Below are 17,822 nucleotides of genomic sequence, written 5' to 3' on the forward strand. Positions count from 1 at the left end.
AACCGGCTAACGGGGTACAGAGCGCCACCTAGTGTGCAGTACGAGTCACACTTAAAAGACCACCTTATAAAAAAGAGTCACACTGGACTGGTCACCATCTAACACCAGACAGTGGACAAGTGACCAAGGATGCTAATTAGATGTTAGGTTATATAGCGCCCTAATGGGCAGAGTCTTATGGAAAAGACCTGGAAGTCATGGCGGAATGGTCAAGATCTACACCTAGACAGTGGGCAGGAGCAATCAAGGGGTCTAATGGAATGTTAGGGTGTATAGCGCCCCCTAGCAGTGCAGTACAAGTCAACCTTGGAAGGACACCTTATGAAAGGGACCTTGGAGTCAAAGTGGACTGGTCACTGTCTACATCAAGGCACTGGGCAGAAGCCATCAAGATGGCTAATAAGATGTTAGGGTATATAGCGTCCCCTAGTGTGCAGTACAAGTCAGACTTAAAAGACCACCTTATAGAAAAAAGTGACACTGGACTGGTCACCATCTAACTCCAGACAGTGGACATCAGTGAGCAAGGATGCTAATAAGATGTTAGGGTATATAGCGCCCCCTAAGGTGCAGAGACTTATGAAAAGGACCTTGGAGTCGAAGTGGACTGGTCACTGTCTACATCAAGGCACTGGACAGAAGCCATCAAGAAGGCTAATAAGATGTTAGGGTATATAGCGCCCCCTAGTGTGCAGTACAAGCCAGACTTAAAAGACCACCTTATAAAAAAGAAAAACCTGAGACTCCCACTGGACTGGTCACCTTCTACCTCCAGACAGGGGACACCAGTGACCAAAGATACTAATAAGATGGTAGGTTATATAGCACCCTAATGTGCAAAGACTTATGAAAAAGACATGGGAGTCATGGTGGAATGGTCAAGATCTACACCTAGACAGTGGACAGGAGCAATCATGGGGTCTAAAAAAAAGGTAAGAGTGTATAGCGCCCCCTATTACTGCAGTACAAGTCAATCTAGGAAGGACACCTTATGAAAAGGACCTTGGAGTCAAAGTGGACTGGTCACTGTCTTCATCAAGGCACTGGGCAGAAGCCATCAAGAAGGCTAATAAGATATTAGGGTATATAGCGCCCCCTAGTGTGCAGTACAAGTCAGACTTAAAAGACCACCTTATAGAAAAGAGTCACACTGGACTGGTCACCATCTAACTCCAGACAGTGGACATCAGTGAGCAAGGATGCTAATAAGATGTTAGGGTATATAGCGCCCCCTAAGGTGCAGAGACTTATGAAAAGGACCTTGGAGTCGAAGTGGACTGGTCAAGATCTACACCTAGACAGTGCACAGGAGCAATCATGGGGTCTAAAAAAAGGTAAGAGTGTATAGCGCCCCCTATGAGTGCAGTTCAAGTCAATCTTGAAAAGGAAACCTTATGAAAAAAAAAACCTGAGAGTCCCACTGGACTGGTCACCATCTAATTCCAGAGAGTGGACACCAGCAAGCAAGGATGCTAATAAGATGTTAGGGTATGTAGCGCCCCCTAAGTGTGCAGTACCGTTTGAACTTGAAACTACCTGGGAGTACTGGTGGGCTTGTAACCACGTACATGGGGACAGTGGACAGGAGTGGCAGCTGATTGGACGTTAGGCTATACAGCGCCCCCTATGTGCTCAGCACAATTAGAGTCTTTCACTAGGATAGATTTACCTGATTTACATAAAATAATTTCTCAAATAAAACCCTCCACCTGTGCCCTTGACCCAATACCAACAAATTTTTTCAAAGAAGTATCGGGTGTGCTTAGTGATAATGTTCTTGACATAGTAAATTCGTCATTAGATACGGGGGTCTTCCCAGACTGTCTTAAGACTGCGGTAGTTAAACCCCTACTTAAGAGAAATAATCTCGACCCCTCTTCTCTTGAAAATTATAGACCCATCTCTAACCTGCCTTTCTTAAGTAAAATTCTAGAGAAGGCAGTCATTATGCAGTTAAATGAGCACCTCAATAAACATGCTATTCTTGATAAATTTCAGTCAGGTTTTAGAACAAATCACAGCACAGAAACTGCACTCGTTAAAGTAGTAAATGACTTGCGGGTAAATGCAGACAGAGGCCATTTATCTGTTCTCATCCTCTTAGATTTGAGTGCCGCATTTGACACCATTGATCATAATATTCTTAAGAATCGCCTTAGTCAATGGGTGGGCCTCTCTGGCAGTGTCTTAAATTGGTTTGAATCCTACCTGGCAGGGAGAAAATTCTTTGTTAGTTGTGGTAATTATAACTCAAAGACACATGATATTCTATATGGTGTTCCACAAGGCTCTATCCTGGGTCCGCTGCTCTTCTCAATCTACATGCTTCCATTAGGTCAGATTATCTCAGGGCACGACGTGAGCTACCACAGCTATGCTGATGACACACAGCTGTATTTATCAATAGCACCTGATGACCCCAAATCTCTTGATTCGCTAACACAATGTCTAACCTGTATCTCAGAATGGATGAATAGTAACTTTCTCAAATTAAATAAAGAAAAAACCGAAATCTTAGTGATTGGCAATAATGGATACAATGAGGCTATTAGAAATAAACTGGATGCATTAGGATTAAAAGTCAAATCGGAGGTAAAAAGCTTAGGGGTAACCGTTGATTGTAATCTGAATTTTAAATCGCATATTAATAAGATCACTAGGACAGCATTTTTTCACCTAAGAAACAGAGCAAAAGTTAGACCTCTTATATCATCGAAAGATGCAGAGAAATTAGTTCATGCGTTTGTCTTTAGTCGGCTAGATTACTGCAACGCACTCCTCTCAGGACTACCCAAAAAAGACATCAATCGTTTGCAGTTAGTGCAGAATGCAGCTGCTTGAATCCTTACCAGGAAAAGAAAATCCGAACACATTTCTCCAGTTTTGATGTCACTACACTGCTTACCTGTGTCATTCAGAATTGACTTTAAAATTCTGCTTATGGTTTATAAAGCTTTAAATAATCTCGCCCCGGCTTATATATCGGAATGTCTGACATCTTATATTCCAAATCGCAACCTCAGATCCTCAACTGAGTGTCTCCTTAGAATTCCAAGAGCAAAACTTAAAAGAAGTGGTGAGGCGGGCGGCCTTCTGCTGTTATGCACCTAAAATCTGGAATAGCCTGCCAGTAGGAATTCGCCAGGCTAATACAGTGGAGCACTTTAAAAAACTACTGAAAACACATTACTGTAACATGGCCTTCTCATAAGTTCACTGTAATTTAATCCTGATACTCTGTATATCCAATTCATTATAATAACTATTCATTCAAAATTTGTACTAACCCCTACTCTCTCTTCTGTTTCCTTTTCCGGTGTCCTATTGGTGGTGGCTTGTGCCACTACCATCTACCCAAAGCACCATGATGTTCCAACAATGATGGATGGATTAAAAGCCAGAAGTCTGTATGACCATCAGCATCAAGTGACTCCGTGAGAACCCTAACTACAAAGAGGACTATTTCATTTATGTTAGGTAGAATGCCCAAAGGGGACTGGGCGGTCTCGTGGCCTGGAACCCCTACAGATTTTATTTTTTTCTCCAGCCTTCTGGAGTTTTTTTTTGTTTTTTCTGTCCCCCCGGCCATCGGACCTTACTCCTTTCTATGTTAACTAATGTTGTCTTATTTTAATTTCTTATTTGTCTTTTATTCTTCTTTTCTTCATTATGTAAAGCACTTTGAGCTACTTTTTGTATGAAAATGTGCTATAGAAATAAATGTTGTTGTTGTTGTTGTTGTTGAAGTCAAGCTAGTCAGACTTGAAAGGCCATCACATGAGAAGGACTTGGGCGTCATAGTGGACTCAACACTTCTAGTGATCAAGAAAGCCAATGGGATGTTAGGGTATATAGCGCCCCCTGTGTGTGCAGTACAAGTCATGGCAGTTGAACTTCAGCTCTCTAAGCCACTGGTGAGGTCTCACCTGGGTACCGCGTTCAGTGTTTGGTCTCCATTTTCCCAAAACGACAGACATATCAGCGCCAGAGAAAGTCCAGAGCTGATGGGCGCAGGCGGATTCAGCACCATGGAGAGCGGCTGGAGAGGAAAACCTGAAGACGCAAATGGAGATCAGGAGGCAACCTGACTGAAGTGTTTGGGGACATCATCTTTTAAACGAACTCATCAAGAACACGGGGGGCACAGCTGGACATACTGAGGATCATATGGACTAAATGGAGTGATGGGCTGGAGGACTTCACGGACCTTCATATCTTAACGTGATGCCAATTTGGAAAAACGCTGGCAACCTTCTCACCACCATAGTCCCGATGTTGTAAAGACTCAAGTGCCATCCCATTCAGCCAGCAGGTGGCACAAGTGAGCTTTAAAAGCCTTTGCTGCCCACACACACACACTGGCATGGAAGAGGGAGGTGGGCACCAGTGGCTTTTGATCTTTGATTCGACCATCATGTCCATTCATAGACATGTAAAAAGAGAATGTGATGGGGGGTCTGATGCACTCACCTTCCTCTCCAGGTCAGGGGTCTGAAAGGTCAGCAGGAACTTTTTGACGTGGTCCTTGCGCAGCTGGTCAATACTCCTGGCATCGATGGCCCGCCCAAGGAACTCGTCCACCTCATCCTCGGGATTGAGTGCCTCCTGGGTGCAGCGGCTTCAAATAAACACACATACAGGGTTAGGTGCGCAGTGCCCCCTGCTGTCTGCCACCCCCCGATGCAGCACAAGACTTGACCATTCAGTCAATGGCAGAATGGCGAACCAGGGGGCAAGTCGGGGGCCGGCTGCTGATCTGAGACCCAGACAGGACATGTGGGGACACATTAGACATGTGAAGAGGACTCAGGGGGGTACAGGGCTGGAGGACATTAGTGACTGAGAAGGAGGTCATTGCCTGACAGAGGGTGGTCCCCCCATGAGCCCCCCATCTTATCAGACTGCAGAAAGAGGACTCACTTGTCTTTGCTGGATGTCTCATCAATGCCCTAGGAGAGGAAGGAGAAACAGAAAATGACATGAATGCGTTGGCACTGGGGATGCCAAGATTGATTCAACAACAGTCTGAAAAACCAGGCGACAGTGCCAGGCCATCACCACACCACCACCTGGCACCTACCTCAGGGCCAGCAGATATGTGGCCACATTCTGAGTTGTGAGTTGTGACTAAAATGAGCCATGTGGTGAGGTAAAGGATCTGCCACCCTCTTCCCTAGTCGGCTGATTAGCTTATGCCCAGGGTGCCTGGCACAGACTAACAAGAGATTTTAATTAAAGGAATTAAAAGAGTGGCAATCTCCCAGGTGGCCCCTGACACAGAGGCGTGATGCCAGGGCTAATCCCACCAGGCCTGCAAGCCTTCACTGCGTGTCACACGGGCAACACTGCCCAACTCCTTACCATCTGCCTGAAGACTTTGGAGTCCTTGGTGCGAGGAAAGGAGCGCTCGGGTACCCAGCGTGGCACAAGACCCTCATTGGAGTTTGCCCGAGTCCGTTGCATCTTTGCCATCATGGCCTTTTCTTCTTTCTGTGGAGAGTAACAGGGAGGGGGGCATTAGGACAGGTTTGGGTGTGTGCAACTAAAAACAAAAAAAAAAAAAACCACCAGTGCCCAGGCATTTGTTCTGTTCTTTGTTTCCTCTTGCCCGCTGTCAGTCAAAGTGACAGGAATGACAATCTACAAGCTGCTAGTGCCAACACATCTGCCAATTAAAAAGTGTTGATGCCAGTCAACCCGCTACAAAGCAAAACAAAACAAAAAAAAAAAGCACATTGGAATGTATTGTTGTGCTGCCACCACTGAAAGATGGCAGGACTGGAAAATAAAAGGAAAGCGGCAACCGAAAACACAAAATCAACTCGTAGTCAGAGAATGACAGGCACCGACAAAACCAACACAAGTGGAATTATGGGACGTCATCAATGACATCATCAAACCACAGCACCCAGGTGACGCCCCCCCAGGTGGAACACGCTGCCACCTCGTAGTAAGCAGCTTCACAAAAGGGGGGCACTCAAGACAATGGCGAAATGACGTTACGATAACTTCAAATTCAAAAACGTAACCAAATCGTGACATTTGTTACGGCTCTAAACTTTTAAACATTTCAGAGTGAAAGTACAAATTTAGCAGAGGAACGGAACAGACAGCCAACTGTGACATTAATACGACGTCAAAGGCCATCTGCTAAAGCAGCAAGTGGCACAAAATGAAATGTCTTCTGTCACCAGCAGGTGGCGCTCCACGTCCTCAAAAGTAAACCGCAGGGGCACAAAAGGTGAGACAATGGACGATGATGACTGGCATCTGAAATGACAGCAATGAGGTGGACTGGCAAAGGTTTCTGGGGTGTGTACCCGTTCCCCCCCCCCCCCCGGCCCTCCAACAGTTGTGGTCACCCATATGGGAGGTCCTGATGTTTGGGTCTATGAGATCTCACATCTCCTGAACAAAACTGACCGGTCAAGCAGCTGAGGTCTGCAGACCCTCCAGAGCGGCAGGAGGTCAGACGGCGACCATTAAGAAAGGAAGAACAAGGGGCCGGGACGACATTGGGGGCTCTGACATGAACGAGTCCAGCCAGTTGCATCAAAAGAACTGATGACCTGAAGTGACCGGTCAATGACGGCTTTAAGGCTTGTGAAGGTCCCTGCCAATCCCTGCTCCATACTGACCGAACACGTCAGCCATTAGAGACCCCCAAAAGAGTCCTGGCAAGATATTCCCAGTAGATGGTTGGAAAAGCTGCAATGGGGGTCTCTGTTGGCTCAACTGAATAAGCTCTGGCTTGCTGACTCCAAGACCCCCGGGGTTCATGGTCATGAAACAGAGCAGTGACACTTCCTCTGAATGAGAGGTTTTGTTTTATGGCTTGAAGCACCTCGTGCCCCCTCACTCTAAGCCCCCCACCCCCCCTTGTACCCTCCATTGCTGCCCAGAGACCCTCGAGGACTGAGAAACTGAAAATGTCAGGTGACCACGTGGAGCACAACACAGTGGCACCACTTCACAGCCTGCCAAGACAAGAGGTGCCAGCTAACATGGGAGCCAGGAGCCTGGAAGGCCAAAAGTGGGCACCTTTCATTTGGGTAATGGGTGATGCCATGCTATGATGTAGTGGTGCCCACTTGTGACCCAGCAGGTATCTAACTAATCCTCAAAAGCTGAGCTGTGCCAGGAGGTGGCACCCTGCAGTCTCCCTCAACAGAGTGGTCTTCCCCGAGCTCCTCCAGTTTGACCACACTGTGCCCAGAGTGTGGCAGCGCATGTAAAAACTGTGGAGGTTCAAACGCCTTCCAGTGGGTATGGACAACCAGAGCCATGTGGCACTGCGGGTATTCTAACAGCATCAGGAGGCCATGCCGTGCCAACATAAAGAATGGGCAGCTTCATGAAAGTGCTTGGTGCTCCCGCTCCCCTCCTAATTCAACAGTAGTGCATCTATACCAGCAGCGGGCACCAGATGGCAGCACCACCTCAATACCTGTGCTTGACCGAGATCATGTGACACCCTGCAGGCCAATCAACAGACAGCCAGACAGGACTGTGAAGACGCCGGCGATGACAAGTTGTTTGTGTGTCACACGTGGGTTACCACGGCTACCCCGCCGCCACGCGTCTCCCTCTCCCTGGCGCTTGCCCAGGCACGTCGAGCACCCACCCTCTTCTGGCTGCAGCCGATGATGAGGAAGGTCTCGATGCTGTGCTCCTTCAGGTAGGCGTTCCTGTCCCCTCCGAAGCCGGGCTCCACCTCGTAGTCGCCGTTCAGGTACTGCAGGGTGGCCTTGGTGATGTGGATGCGCCTGAGTGGGGACAAGAGGGACAGAGAAGGGGGGGCCAGTTGGTCGGCAGTCCAGCAGAGGTCAGCGGCCGTCAGCCGTGTAACAACAAAGCACCTACCCGGCCTTGCCGCCCGCCTCCATCTGATTGGCCAACGTGACATCATTGGACCAGACGTCAAACTGCCACTTGCGCAGCCCCAGGACGCCGCAGTGGACGCGCCCACTGTGGATGCCAACCCGCATGTTCACGTTGACGCCCGTCACTTCCCTCACGAGCCTGCGGCACAAGAGGAAGGATTAGCGGGCTGCCACCGGGGGAGGGGGCGAGGGTTAGGGTCCTGACGCAGAGGACTTACGAGATGGCCTCAATCATGTCCACCCCCATCTCCACGCAGCAGTGGGCATGGTCCGCCCGCGGCTCTGGCAGGCCCGACACACAGTAGTAGCAGTCGCCCAGAATCTTGATTCTCAGGCAGTGGTTCTCCTGAGGGGGCAAAAGGAGACGAATCACCCCGAGCCAAAGCAGAGAGACCCCCCCCGACCAAGCTGGCGCCACCCACTGCCACCGTCCCCCAAGGGGTCACTTACCGAGGCCAACTTGTCAAAGCGGGCAAACAGCTCATTGAGGGTCATGACGAGTTCCTGGGCGGTGCACTGGGAGGCCAAGCTGGTGAAGCCCTCGATGTCGGCAAACAGGATGCTGGGAAAAGAGCAAAAACACGAGGAACGTCGAGGCGATACGAGAAGGCTGGCACTGGCCAATGCTGCCACCCAACATCAAGAAGAGGAGCAGCTGCAACATGGCGCCCCCATGAGGCCTGCGGTGCCATGGCACACGGACGACTCGACAACTTTGGGCACCCCCCCAAAGGACCCCCAACCAGCCATCACAACATGCTATGCCCAGTGTGCCACATGTGCCCACACATGTGTGTCAGGTGACAAGCTGGTCCTATGGGAGCAGAAGGACTTTAGAAGACCTGCAGGAGACTCAGAAACTCAAAGGGGCACAAAACAGGGAAACGGGGATTAGCATGACCACCATGGGGCACCACCCAGAGATGGAGCAACCACTATTGTGGGCAGAGCTGGGACTGACTGGCATTGGGCACGGGGCTCAATCCTCTCCTACTCTCACCTACACACCAGAGGGGGGCTCAGCCACTCACGGAACAGCAGAGGGAGGGTCATACACTCACTATTTAGCACAGAGGGGTTTGTCCACACATGGAACAGCAGAAGGGAAGCATGCACACTCACTGTGTAGCAGAGGGGGCTTGTCCACTCCCGGAACAGCTGTGCGAGTATTGCCTACTCTGCTACTCACCATACAGCAGTGGGGGCTCGGCCACTCAGGGAACAGCAGATGGGGAGCATGCACACTCACTGTACAGCAGAGGGAGGACCATCCACTAACTGAACAGCTGCAGAAGCATTGTCCATTCACTGAGCAGCAGAGGCGGGGTCATCCACTCACTATGTAGCACAGGGGGAGGGGGCTTGTCCACTCACTGAACAGCAGAGGGAGGGTTAGTCAATCACTTAACAGCCACAGAAACATCATCAGCTCGTTGACCAGTAACAGTCCACTTCTTGTGCAGCAGAGGGAGGAGACTGTCCACTCACTGACCAACAGAGGGGGGCTGACTACTCGCTGAACAGCCACAGGAGCATTGTCCACTCATTGTACAGCAGAGGGGGACTCATCCACTCACTCGTCACCAAATAGCAATGCATTTGGGGGTCATCCAGTCACTGTAGAGCAGCATGAGGAGCAGCTGAGGGGGGGCTTGTCAACTGACTGACCAGCAGATGGGGGCTTGTGCATTCAATATACAACAGAGGGAGGAACATCCACTCACCACACAGCACAGGGAGGCTTGATTGCTCACTGAACAGCGGAGGGGGTTTGTCCACTTACTGAACAGCCACAGGAGCATCACCTACTTCTTTACTCAAAATGCACCAGTGGGGGTTTTTTCAATTCATGGAACAACAGAGGAGGGAGGAGCTTGTACACTTACCATTCGGCAGAGGGAGGGGCATCAACTCACTGAACAGCTGCAGAAGCATTGTCCATTCACAAAACAAAGGGGGGGGGGGGGGTGCGTCCACTCACTATGTAGCACGGGGGGCTTGTTCACTCACTGAACTGTAGAGGGGGCTCATCCACTTACTGAACAGCTACTCAGCATACAGCAGTGGGGAGGGGGCTGAACCCTCATGGGGGGCTCATCCACTATCCTCAGACTGGACCCGTCCCCCCTGTCCCACTAACAGACACTTGTCCTGCTGGCTTTGTGATCACTAATGGGGTCCTCACCACATGGGCTCTGTCACAGCCCTCCAAAAGGCGGCCACGGGGAGGGTCCGGCGCGAGGTGCCCACCTGACGTTGTCGTGTTTTTGGATGTAGATCTTGTGAAACATCATGTCTTCCTTCTTGGCTTTGATGTCTGCCTTCATTTCCAAGGCAACATGCCTTGGCAGCACCGACAGCAGCAGGCGCTCCTGAGGGAGACAGAGATGGGCGAATGTGAGATGGCAGGCCAGCGGGTTCAACTGGTTCACTCACTAACGCCACCCACTATGGAAAATGGCAGCTAAACACTGAACGATGTGCCAGCCATGTTGACCACCCATCCTCAGACTGGCACAAAAGACAAAGACAGAGACCTGCTGCTGGTTTTCTCGCTGCAGGTGTAGTCGTGCTTGGATGTAGCCACGCGTCTCCTGGAAGGCTTGGCGCTGGGACACCTCAGCTGGGTAGTGGGTGCAGATGCCAATGATGTTACTGCACAAAAAAATGAGGATGTTGGCAGTCAACTGTAGAGAGACAACAAAGAGAGAGGGCACATGAGTCAAAGAGATGCCATCCACCAGAACAGAAACCCAAAAACAAGGAGGGTATCCAGTGGGGTCCTGGGTCCAACACAACAAGAAAGAATCGGGCACTACGGGGCACACCCTACTCGCCATAGCCCTTGACTACCAAGCTCAGCTACATAACTGCAAAAATAACCAAAGGGTGGATGTAGCAGGCCTGGGAGACCCCCACATTAAAATCCTGCAGAAAGGAGACCAGTGTGCCACCTGTGGAAACCCAGAGAGACACAAGCCTGGCACACAGCCTGGAGCTGCACCTCAATTAGTAGGTACTGCAGACCAGCTGGGTTACTAAGAATGAGGCATTTTCACCAACTCAAATCCACCCTTTAATGCCAACAGAGGCTACTGGTCTGGACAAGAAGTGCCAACTAGGGGGGTCCAGTTATGTTAAAGTCCAAAATGCCAGGTAGTCACAGCATCGGGCAGTGGTTAAACAGGACAATGAGTAAGAGGGTAGCATGGGGCAAACCTGACCCTGACCCCAACAGATTGTGATGGCAAGGGCTACAGTACCATGTGCTTCTGCCAGGTGGCAGCACAGGCTTAAGACTACCTTTCTGCCTAAGGCACTTGACTAAATGCCCAAGGGTCCTGGCAGCTGGATGAGGCTATCGGCCAAACTGTCACATGGCATTCAGTCTCCTGGCACTACTCTTCAACTCTTTATCTATCCACACTGGCATGGAGGCCCTGGCAGCACATCATGATCAATCCAAGATGGGAATTCAGATCACACTCAGCATTTGAAAACTTGCCTTGAGAGAGCCTGGCAGTGTGCCAGTATGCCATTTTTCATCTTAATGTTCAAAAAGCAGGGCACTTTGTGTGCCAAGAGCAGATACCCACTCTCTATAGATATTGCTGCTGGCACACAACGTGCAAGTGCAGACCCAAGTCTTTTTACATCTTGTGAAAGGCGCCATATAAAAATACTGATCATGTGATCAGATATCTAACAAATAAATACTACTGAAACTATGCCCAGAGAGACATGGGCATGATGGGGGCACCTGAACCATTTTCAGTGGCATACCAGATTAAGTGAGAGGTTCTGAAAGAATGAGGGTGTGAGACCAGTAACAGATCAGCTGATCCCTCATGCCAACCGTGTGGTGCCAAGGCATCACAGGGCAGACTGGACGCCTCCTATCGCGACCTCAGTGTTTCTTTGACAAATGCAGTACCAATTGCAGTCTGACTAGGGGACGCATTATTCTTCCACTGACCACTCAAAGCCATATGGCTGGCACACTGGGTGGCATCCTTTTTGAACAGTGATGTGTGTTTGCCTACTGGCATTAACATCCCATACTTTCCATTAAACAAGGTGCCCATGAAGCAGTTGGGCAACCTCTGTTGGCCTCACACCCACCGCCCAGCTGCTTCACCAACTCCAGCTCTCCACATCACCAATGTGACACACGGAGGACTTCTAGGAAGCCAGAGCAGACGAGGGGTGAGAGCAAGTGGTGCCCATCAAGAAGTGAGACACCACATTAGATGGAGGAAATGAGGATGGCATCTCAAACTGCGAGGTCTTAGGCACATGTAAATCAGTAGATGCCACTACCCACAACCCTACCTGGCATCTCCAAAACTAAGAGTGACCCCTGCTGGCAATGAGTGGTAATGTTTTGTTCAAAGAGCCAAACCTTGGAAATTCACCAGTGTGTTTGGTGGGGGCACCTCCACCTCCTGCCCTTCACCCACCCTGATGCTGCCACATCTGCTGATATGTGACTCAGGGTGGCATCACTGTTTCGCTTTAATAAACCTTATTCATCTAACTCCTTTCACCATAAGCTAACCCTCACCCAGGGAAGTGGTCCCCTCGTCCCTCAGTATCAAGGCCAGCCAGCAGAGGGCTTCGTGAAGCGGGCATTCCACTCATTTACTTCACTCAGTCACGTCTAATGGGCTGTGGCATGCCATTCTTATCTCCGTCGTATTAATTATTAACAGCAGCCTGAGCAGAGCCAGGGGGCGAAGGTGGCAGCTTCACCGGGCACGTGATGGAAAGGCAGGGCCTGAAAGACGCTACAAGCACAGCTAGACCCTCGATGGGCCCCCCTTGCCCGCGCGTCTGGGCCTCGTTATGTTCCGCCGTGCGAGAGCAGCTTTCTCAACAGGAAGTCGGCTTTTCCAGCTCCTCGCCATTGCTCCCTGCGGAGCAAAGTGGACTCGCTGGCCAAGTGCCACATGTCCAAAAACAGCCCAAAAACGAACGCCACGTGACTCCGAACGCCAGCCTCTGGGGAGAGCAGGCTGAGAAACAAGAGGCTGGCGGGGTGGGCTTCATCCGCCTCCAGAATTCCAGGGCCGCCAGCAGACAAAGGCGCTCTTCAGCTCCGGTTTGGCCATATAGTGCCATCCTTCACCGTGCCACTGTTACTGTGTCTGCCTTCTGCCCACAGGTGTCTCCAAGCAGTCAAGAGTCAACCAATCAAAATGCATCATGGGGAGCAAATCAAGAGAGGACAATACTAAAGGCCGCCTGGAGGGGGCAGAGCAGAGTGATCCAAAGCCACTGGCATGGGCACAACAGAAGTGGCTCTGATTTATGGTCTAAAAAGGAAGGACGAGTTACAAATGTCACCATCCGCTTCCTCAATGACCGTAATTTTGATGGTGCTCCTCAGGACTCCAATCAACTCCCATCAGCCCCTAGGGTAACAGTAGGCAACTGGCACTCAAAACCCGCAGGCAAAGCAGAAGGGAGCAATGCCCACTCCTATACCTTTGGGTAGTGACAACAGCAAGGAGAACAAACAAAAGACTGGGCACATTCCCAAGACAAGGGGACTGGCAAGTGGCTCTAAAAGTGTGTTATTTGGACCACTAGGTGGCACTGCTGAGACCCTCTTTTTACTGAGAAGCAATAATGGGCAAGGTGGGCAGGTGCCAAAGTGTCCCTCCTTTTACATAGGATGAAGACGCCCAGTCATCAAGGGGTTGGTTAGATGGGTTGAGGGAAGAGTGAAGTAAGCAAAGTGCCCACTGCAAACACAAGAGGTGCTCAGAGGGCAGTCAGCTTCCACTTACATGATGGGCATGAAGGGGAGCATAAGGTGTAGGGGGTCTCTGCATGCCCCCAGGTTAAAGATGGCAGTGTTTGTCAGTGCAGCTCAGGGCTTCACACAGACGGGCACACAGGTGGTCTATGGCGCACATCTGGAATGGGGCGTGAGGCGTGAAATTCGGCGAGTCCGGCTTCGTTTACACAAGCAGTTGGCACCCTCGGATGAATTAACAAGACTCCCAGTCCTGCTCGTCACACTTAGATGAGAGCGGGGAGGCAAGAAGGGGTCAGGCGGGGCCAGAGGAGGACAGAAGGCACTCGGTTAATGGCATACCATCTTGTCAACCTGCCCTCAACACTCACCAGCATGGGCACAGTCAAGGAGATGGGCAGTAGCTGCCATGGAAAATGAGCCTGCCAGTCAATGAGATTAATAAATAAAGCCAGGGTGCCAGCAGGGCTCTGAATGGAAGGTGATGACAGTGCCAAGGGTCTGAAAATGGACAGCTAGAGATGGATGGTGAGTGGCATCAAAACTTACACCCCTGAAAAGCATGACGGCAATGTCAAGTTAACTAAGGGCAATGGTGAAAGTTGCCATGGCACACAAATGGCACTGAAATGAATGAGCCCCTTTTGTGCCAGGCCTCATCTCACATCCAGTGCTAATTGTGGGTTCTCCTGCCTGGCACCTCATGCACATGTATATGGCAGCAGCACTTCACACATGTGCAGTCTTGTCTTCCTCACCATGCCTCAGTGGCGACGCACACGATCCACTCGAGAGGGGGCCGCGCCCAAACGTGCCCGTGTTCCAGAGAATTCATCTGGAAGAAGAGTGACGAGGACAGCGCAGTCTATTTTAAAACTGCATCTCGTGCCCCGTGCAGATTGTGGCTTTTCTGTCTGCGAGTTCCCTCAACCTCGAAGGAATGTTAATAAGATGTGTGCAGCTAAAAGTGGCGGGCGCTTCTGAGGGTCACCGGGGTCGGGGTGGCGCCTCACGCTTCAACGCGGCCTCCTCCCTACGGCCTTCGTGCCCCTCAATCGTGTATAGGCTGTCACCCCCTACCGGCAGACTGGCACAACCTTAAGGAGACTGAGAATTAAGTGCCCTGCCCTCGAGAAGACAATGTGCACCCCTTTGCACCCCAGGCATATCAGCGGTGCCCATTATGACCAGTCAGATAAACCCACCAATCTTGGGTTGACAAAGTTGGCCATGATGAAAGAAGTGGGTACCACCCCTTCACGTGGCACACACACACACAACATTGGAGTGCTGTGGAAATTCACACAAACATAGGGACAAGGCAGAGGGCATCAAGAAGAGTGCCACAGTCAATCAGCTGATGGCTGGCAACTATCTACCAACCAAAGGGTACCAGAGTCTCCAGAGACAGACGTGATACCATCAGCAGCTCCATAAAAGGGAAGCCTTCACTGGCCAACTATTATGCCCACAACTCATTCAAATGGAAAACAAGACCAACTCAAGCAAAAATGGCCCTGCTGTCCCCTCTGGAGTCCCCTCCACTGTGAGGCGCTCTTCTCATGTCATTCAGCACAGTCGTCAATCCCCCCCCACCATCAACCCGTCGCCTCCCATCGGCACTCATCTTCCTCATCTCCCTCTTCCTTCAACCCTCAGTGCCAGCGTGTCCTGTCTGGGCACAACTCCCCCTAGTTGTTGCAACTTAAACCCTAGTTTGGCCCTGCAAGGCTCACTTCAACCCTGACAAGAAAAATAAAATAAAAAGTGGGGACAACTGCAGTGATGCCATAGAAAGGCGACAGACTGTCCGGTCACAACATGTCACATGTCCTGCTCCCTTTGTAATAACCCATACGGTGGCTCTCGAGATCTTTGGGGTGGCACTTGTCTCAGAAAGGCGCTATATAAAGGCACAAGACAGTCAGTTCAGTCACGCTATGGCCCCGTGTGGTCACTTCACCTACCTGTGCCCAACTGTAATAAAGTACACTGCAGCCTTGGGATGGTGGACATCACTGAGAGGTGCTATATCACAGCACAAGATGGCCATTTCAGTGACCACCTGACCTTAGAGAAGTCACATGTCCTGCCCATGCCCCATTTGTAATAAAGTCATTGGAATCAACTACATGGCTTTGGGGTGACACTGACCTTAGAAAGGCACTATACAAATTTTTTTTTTTTTCACCTGTTCCTCTGGGCAGCACATCTGTTCATATTCAAGGCACCTAAAGCCCCACACTTCTGCCCACCTACCCCGTCCTTGTCTGATCCATATAGCGCCTTGTGTCACACCTTGTTGCTGTTAAGCTCCTCCCACAATGGCCTTCTTGTGTCTACTGAGCTGCACCTTATGAAGACACAAAGCCTTCCTTCGTGCAGAGAGTTGTGGCCATCAGGACAACTGACCAAATGAACCCAATGCACTGAGTGGTCTCCCGCCATTTGTTATTATGCCGTTAAAGGCGCTATATAAAGTCTAACCAGTCATGCAAAATGCAATGCCACCATCCGCATCTTCTCAGGACTGGGCATCACCAGTGACACCTGTCAGTCATTGTGTCCAATCAGAACCCCTTTCACTGCCATCGGCCAATGAGAGGAGTGGACATAACAGGACCAACCTGGTTTAATCCTGATGAAACTTACGGGGGACCACAGCCTGTCCTGGCAGTGTGGGCACAAGGCTGGATGCCAATCTATGCAGGACCAGAGGTTATACTTGTGAACACATTGACCTCCAGTCCTGGGTTCATTCCTGGTGCTGCCACTCTGCCCCACTCTACCCCATCATCCTGAACTGGATTAATCTGGTTTAAGCATGGCATGTTTGTACAACACAACCTGGTCAGACCTGCTTAAACAAGATCTGGGGCACAGTGGGTGGAGTCTGTCCTGGTAGCATGAAGCACATGCAGGATCCAACCTTAGATGGCCACGTCAGTTTATGCAATGCCCGCTCAGGCACCCCACGGGGGGGCCCAATTAACCCAAAACTGAAGTGTTAAAGGTTATGGGAGGAGGACCTACAGGGACACGAGTAGAACAAGCCAACCCAGGACTCGAAGTCGATCTTGAGCAGCAGGACAGACCAAGGAGGTGAAGGGGCCCACCGGGTACACAAGGGGGGGGGCAAGGGGACCCTAAGCCACTCCAAGGTATCTAAAGTTGTAAAGGATGGGGAAGGAGGACAGGGCATTGTCACACCGAGGTGCCATATGGAGAGGCCTCGATCGAGTCAGCCTGGCTCGCATTTCTGGGTCACCTGCGGACGAGGCACCTGACACCGGGCACCGCTCGCACACTCGGCTCAGGTTACCAGGACACCTTGCGTCATGTCCCTTCAGAGAGGCAGGGGGAGGGGTGAGCGGGTGACCTGTGAGGCGCACCTGGCGGATGCTGCCATCAGGCACTGAGTGCCAAGCACAGTGTGGACCAGTGAAGTCCACCACTCCAGCTGCCCAAGGGTCTCCTCAGAAAATGACCTCAAGTTGGTCCACCAAAACACCACCCCTGCCTGGAGCTCCACATCTGGATATGTCCACCCCTGTTGTTCTGCACTGCCCACCTTGACTTGAACCCGGACCCCGTTTCATCACACGAGCTGACTACAGGAGGACCAGCGGGCAGTGAATTCTGCTAAACAAGAAGCCGGAAGGCTGAATCTGCCAGCTGGGGTGCCGGGGTGCGGGGATCTCCAGGTCCCACATGCTGACCAACATCTGGTAGGCTCTCAGATTCGGTGTCAGGGTCTTCAGGTCCCCACAGCCTGCATACCAGGTGACCCCAAACTCTTGTCTTATGTTGCTGAATGTCTACACACCCCCCCGTGACCCTTCAACCCCATTATCTATACTTGTGGCCACCTCCACCTTTGACCTCTTCCCCTTCTTGTGATGTCCCCTCATCCTCCTTATGGACACCCCAAGTGACCCCTGGTCTGTGATGTGCTTAACTTGTGAACAAACCTCATGTGACCCTCCCCTTATATGACGCCCACTATCCTGGGGTCTGCGGGGGTGCTCTCTCTAGAAGACCCTCCTTGTACTTCAGGTCTGAGCCTCACCCAGTCAGGATGGACCTCCCATCACATCCTGGGGGGCAGCTGCACCACTGAACAAAGATCATCCTTAGGTAGCCCACTAGTGGTATGCACCCTACATGACCCTGTGACC

The 17,822-nt window shown here is 50.9% G+C and overlaps 1 protein-coding gene across 2 annotated transcripts in view; it reads right to left on the reverse strand.

Moving 5' to 3' along the window:
* Nucleotides 1–17,822, reverse strand: part of adcy6a (adenylate cyclase 6a) — a 76,716-nt gene that overhangs the window by 26,188 nt on the left and 32,706 nt on the right. For both annotated transcript variants that reach the window (XM_028798682.2, XM_028798684.2), the window contains 9 exons: nt 10,421–10,570; nt 10,134–10,255; nt 8,334–8,445; nt 8,102–8,229; nt 7,864–8,022; nt 7,625–7,766; nt 5,362–5,490; nt 4,921–4,949; nt 4,471–4,618 (listed from right to left, as the gene is read on the reverse strand). In XM_028798682.2, coding sequence (XP_028654515.1) covers nt 4,471–4,618; nt 4,921–4,949; nt 5,362–5,490; nt 7,625–7,766; nt 7,864–8,022; nt 8,102–8,229; nt 8,334–8,445; nt 10,134–10,255; nt 10,421–10,570 — 1,119 coding nt within the window. The remainder of the gene's footprint in view (nt 1–4,470; nt 4,619–4,920; nt 4,950–5,361; nt 5,491–7,624; nt 7,767–7,863; nt 8,023–8,101; nt 8,230–8,333; nt 8,446–10,133; nt 10,256–10,420; nt 10,571–17,822) is intronic.

This window comes from Erpetoichthys calabaricus, chromosome 3 (assembly GCF_900747795.2).
Source record: "Erpetoichthys calabaricus chromosome 3, fErpCal1.3, whole genome shotgun sequence".
In the NCBI taxonomy this organism is placed as follows: Eukaryota; Metazoa; Chordata; class Cladistia; order Polypteriformes; family Polypteridae; genus Erpetoichthys; species Erpetoichthys calabaricus.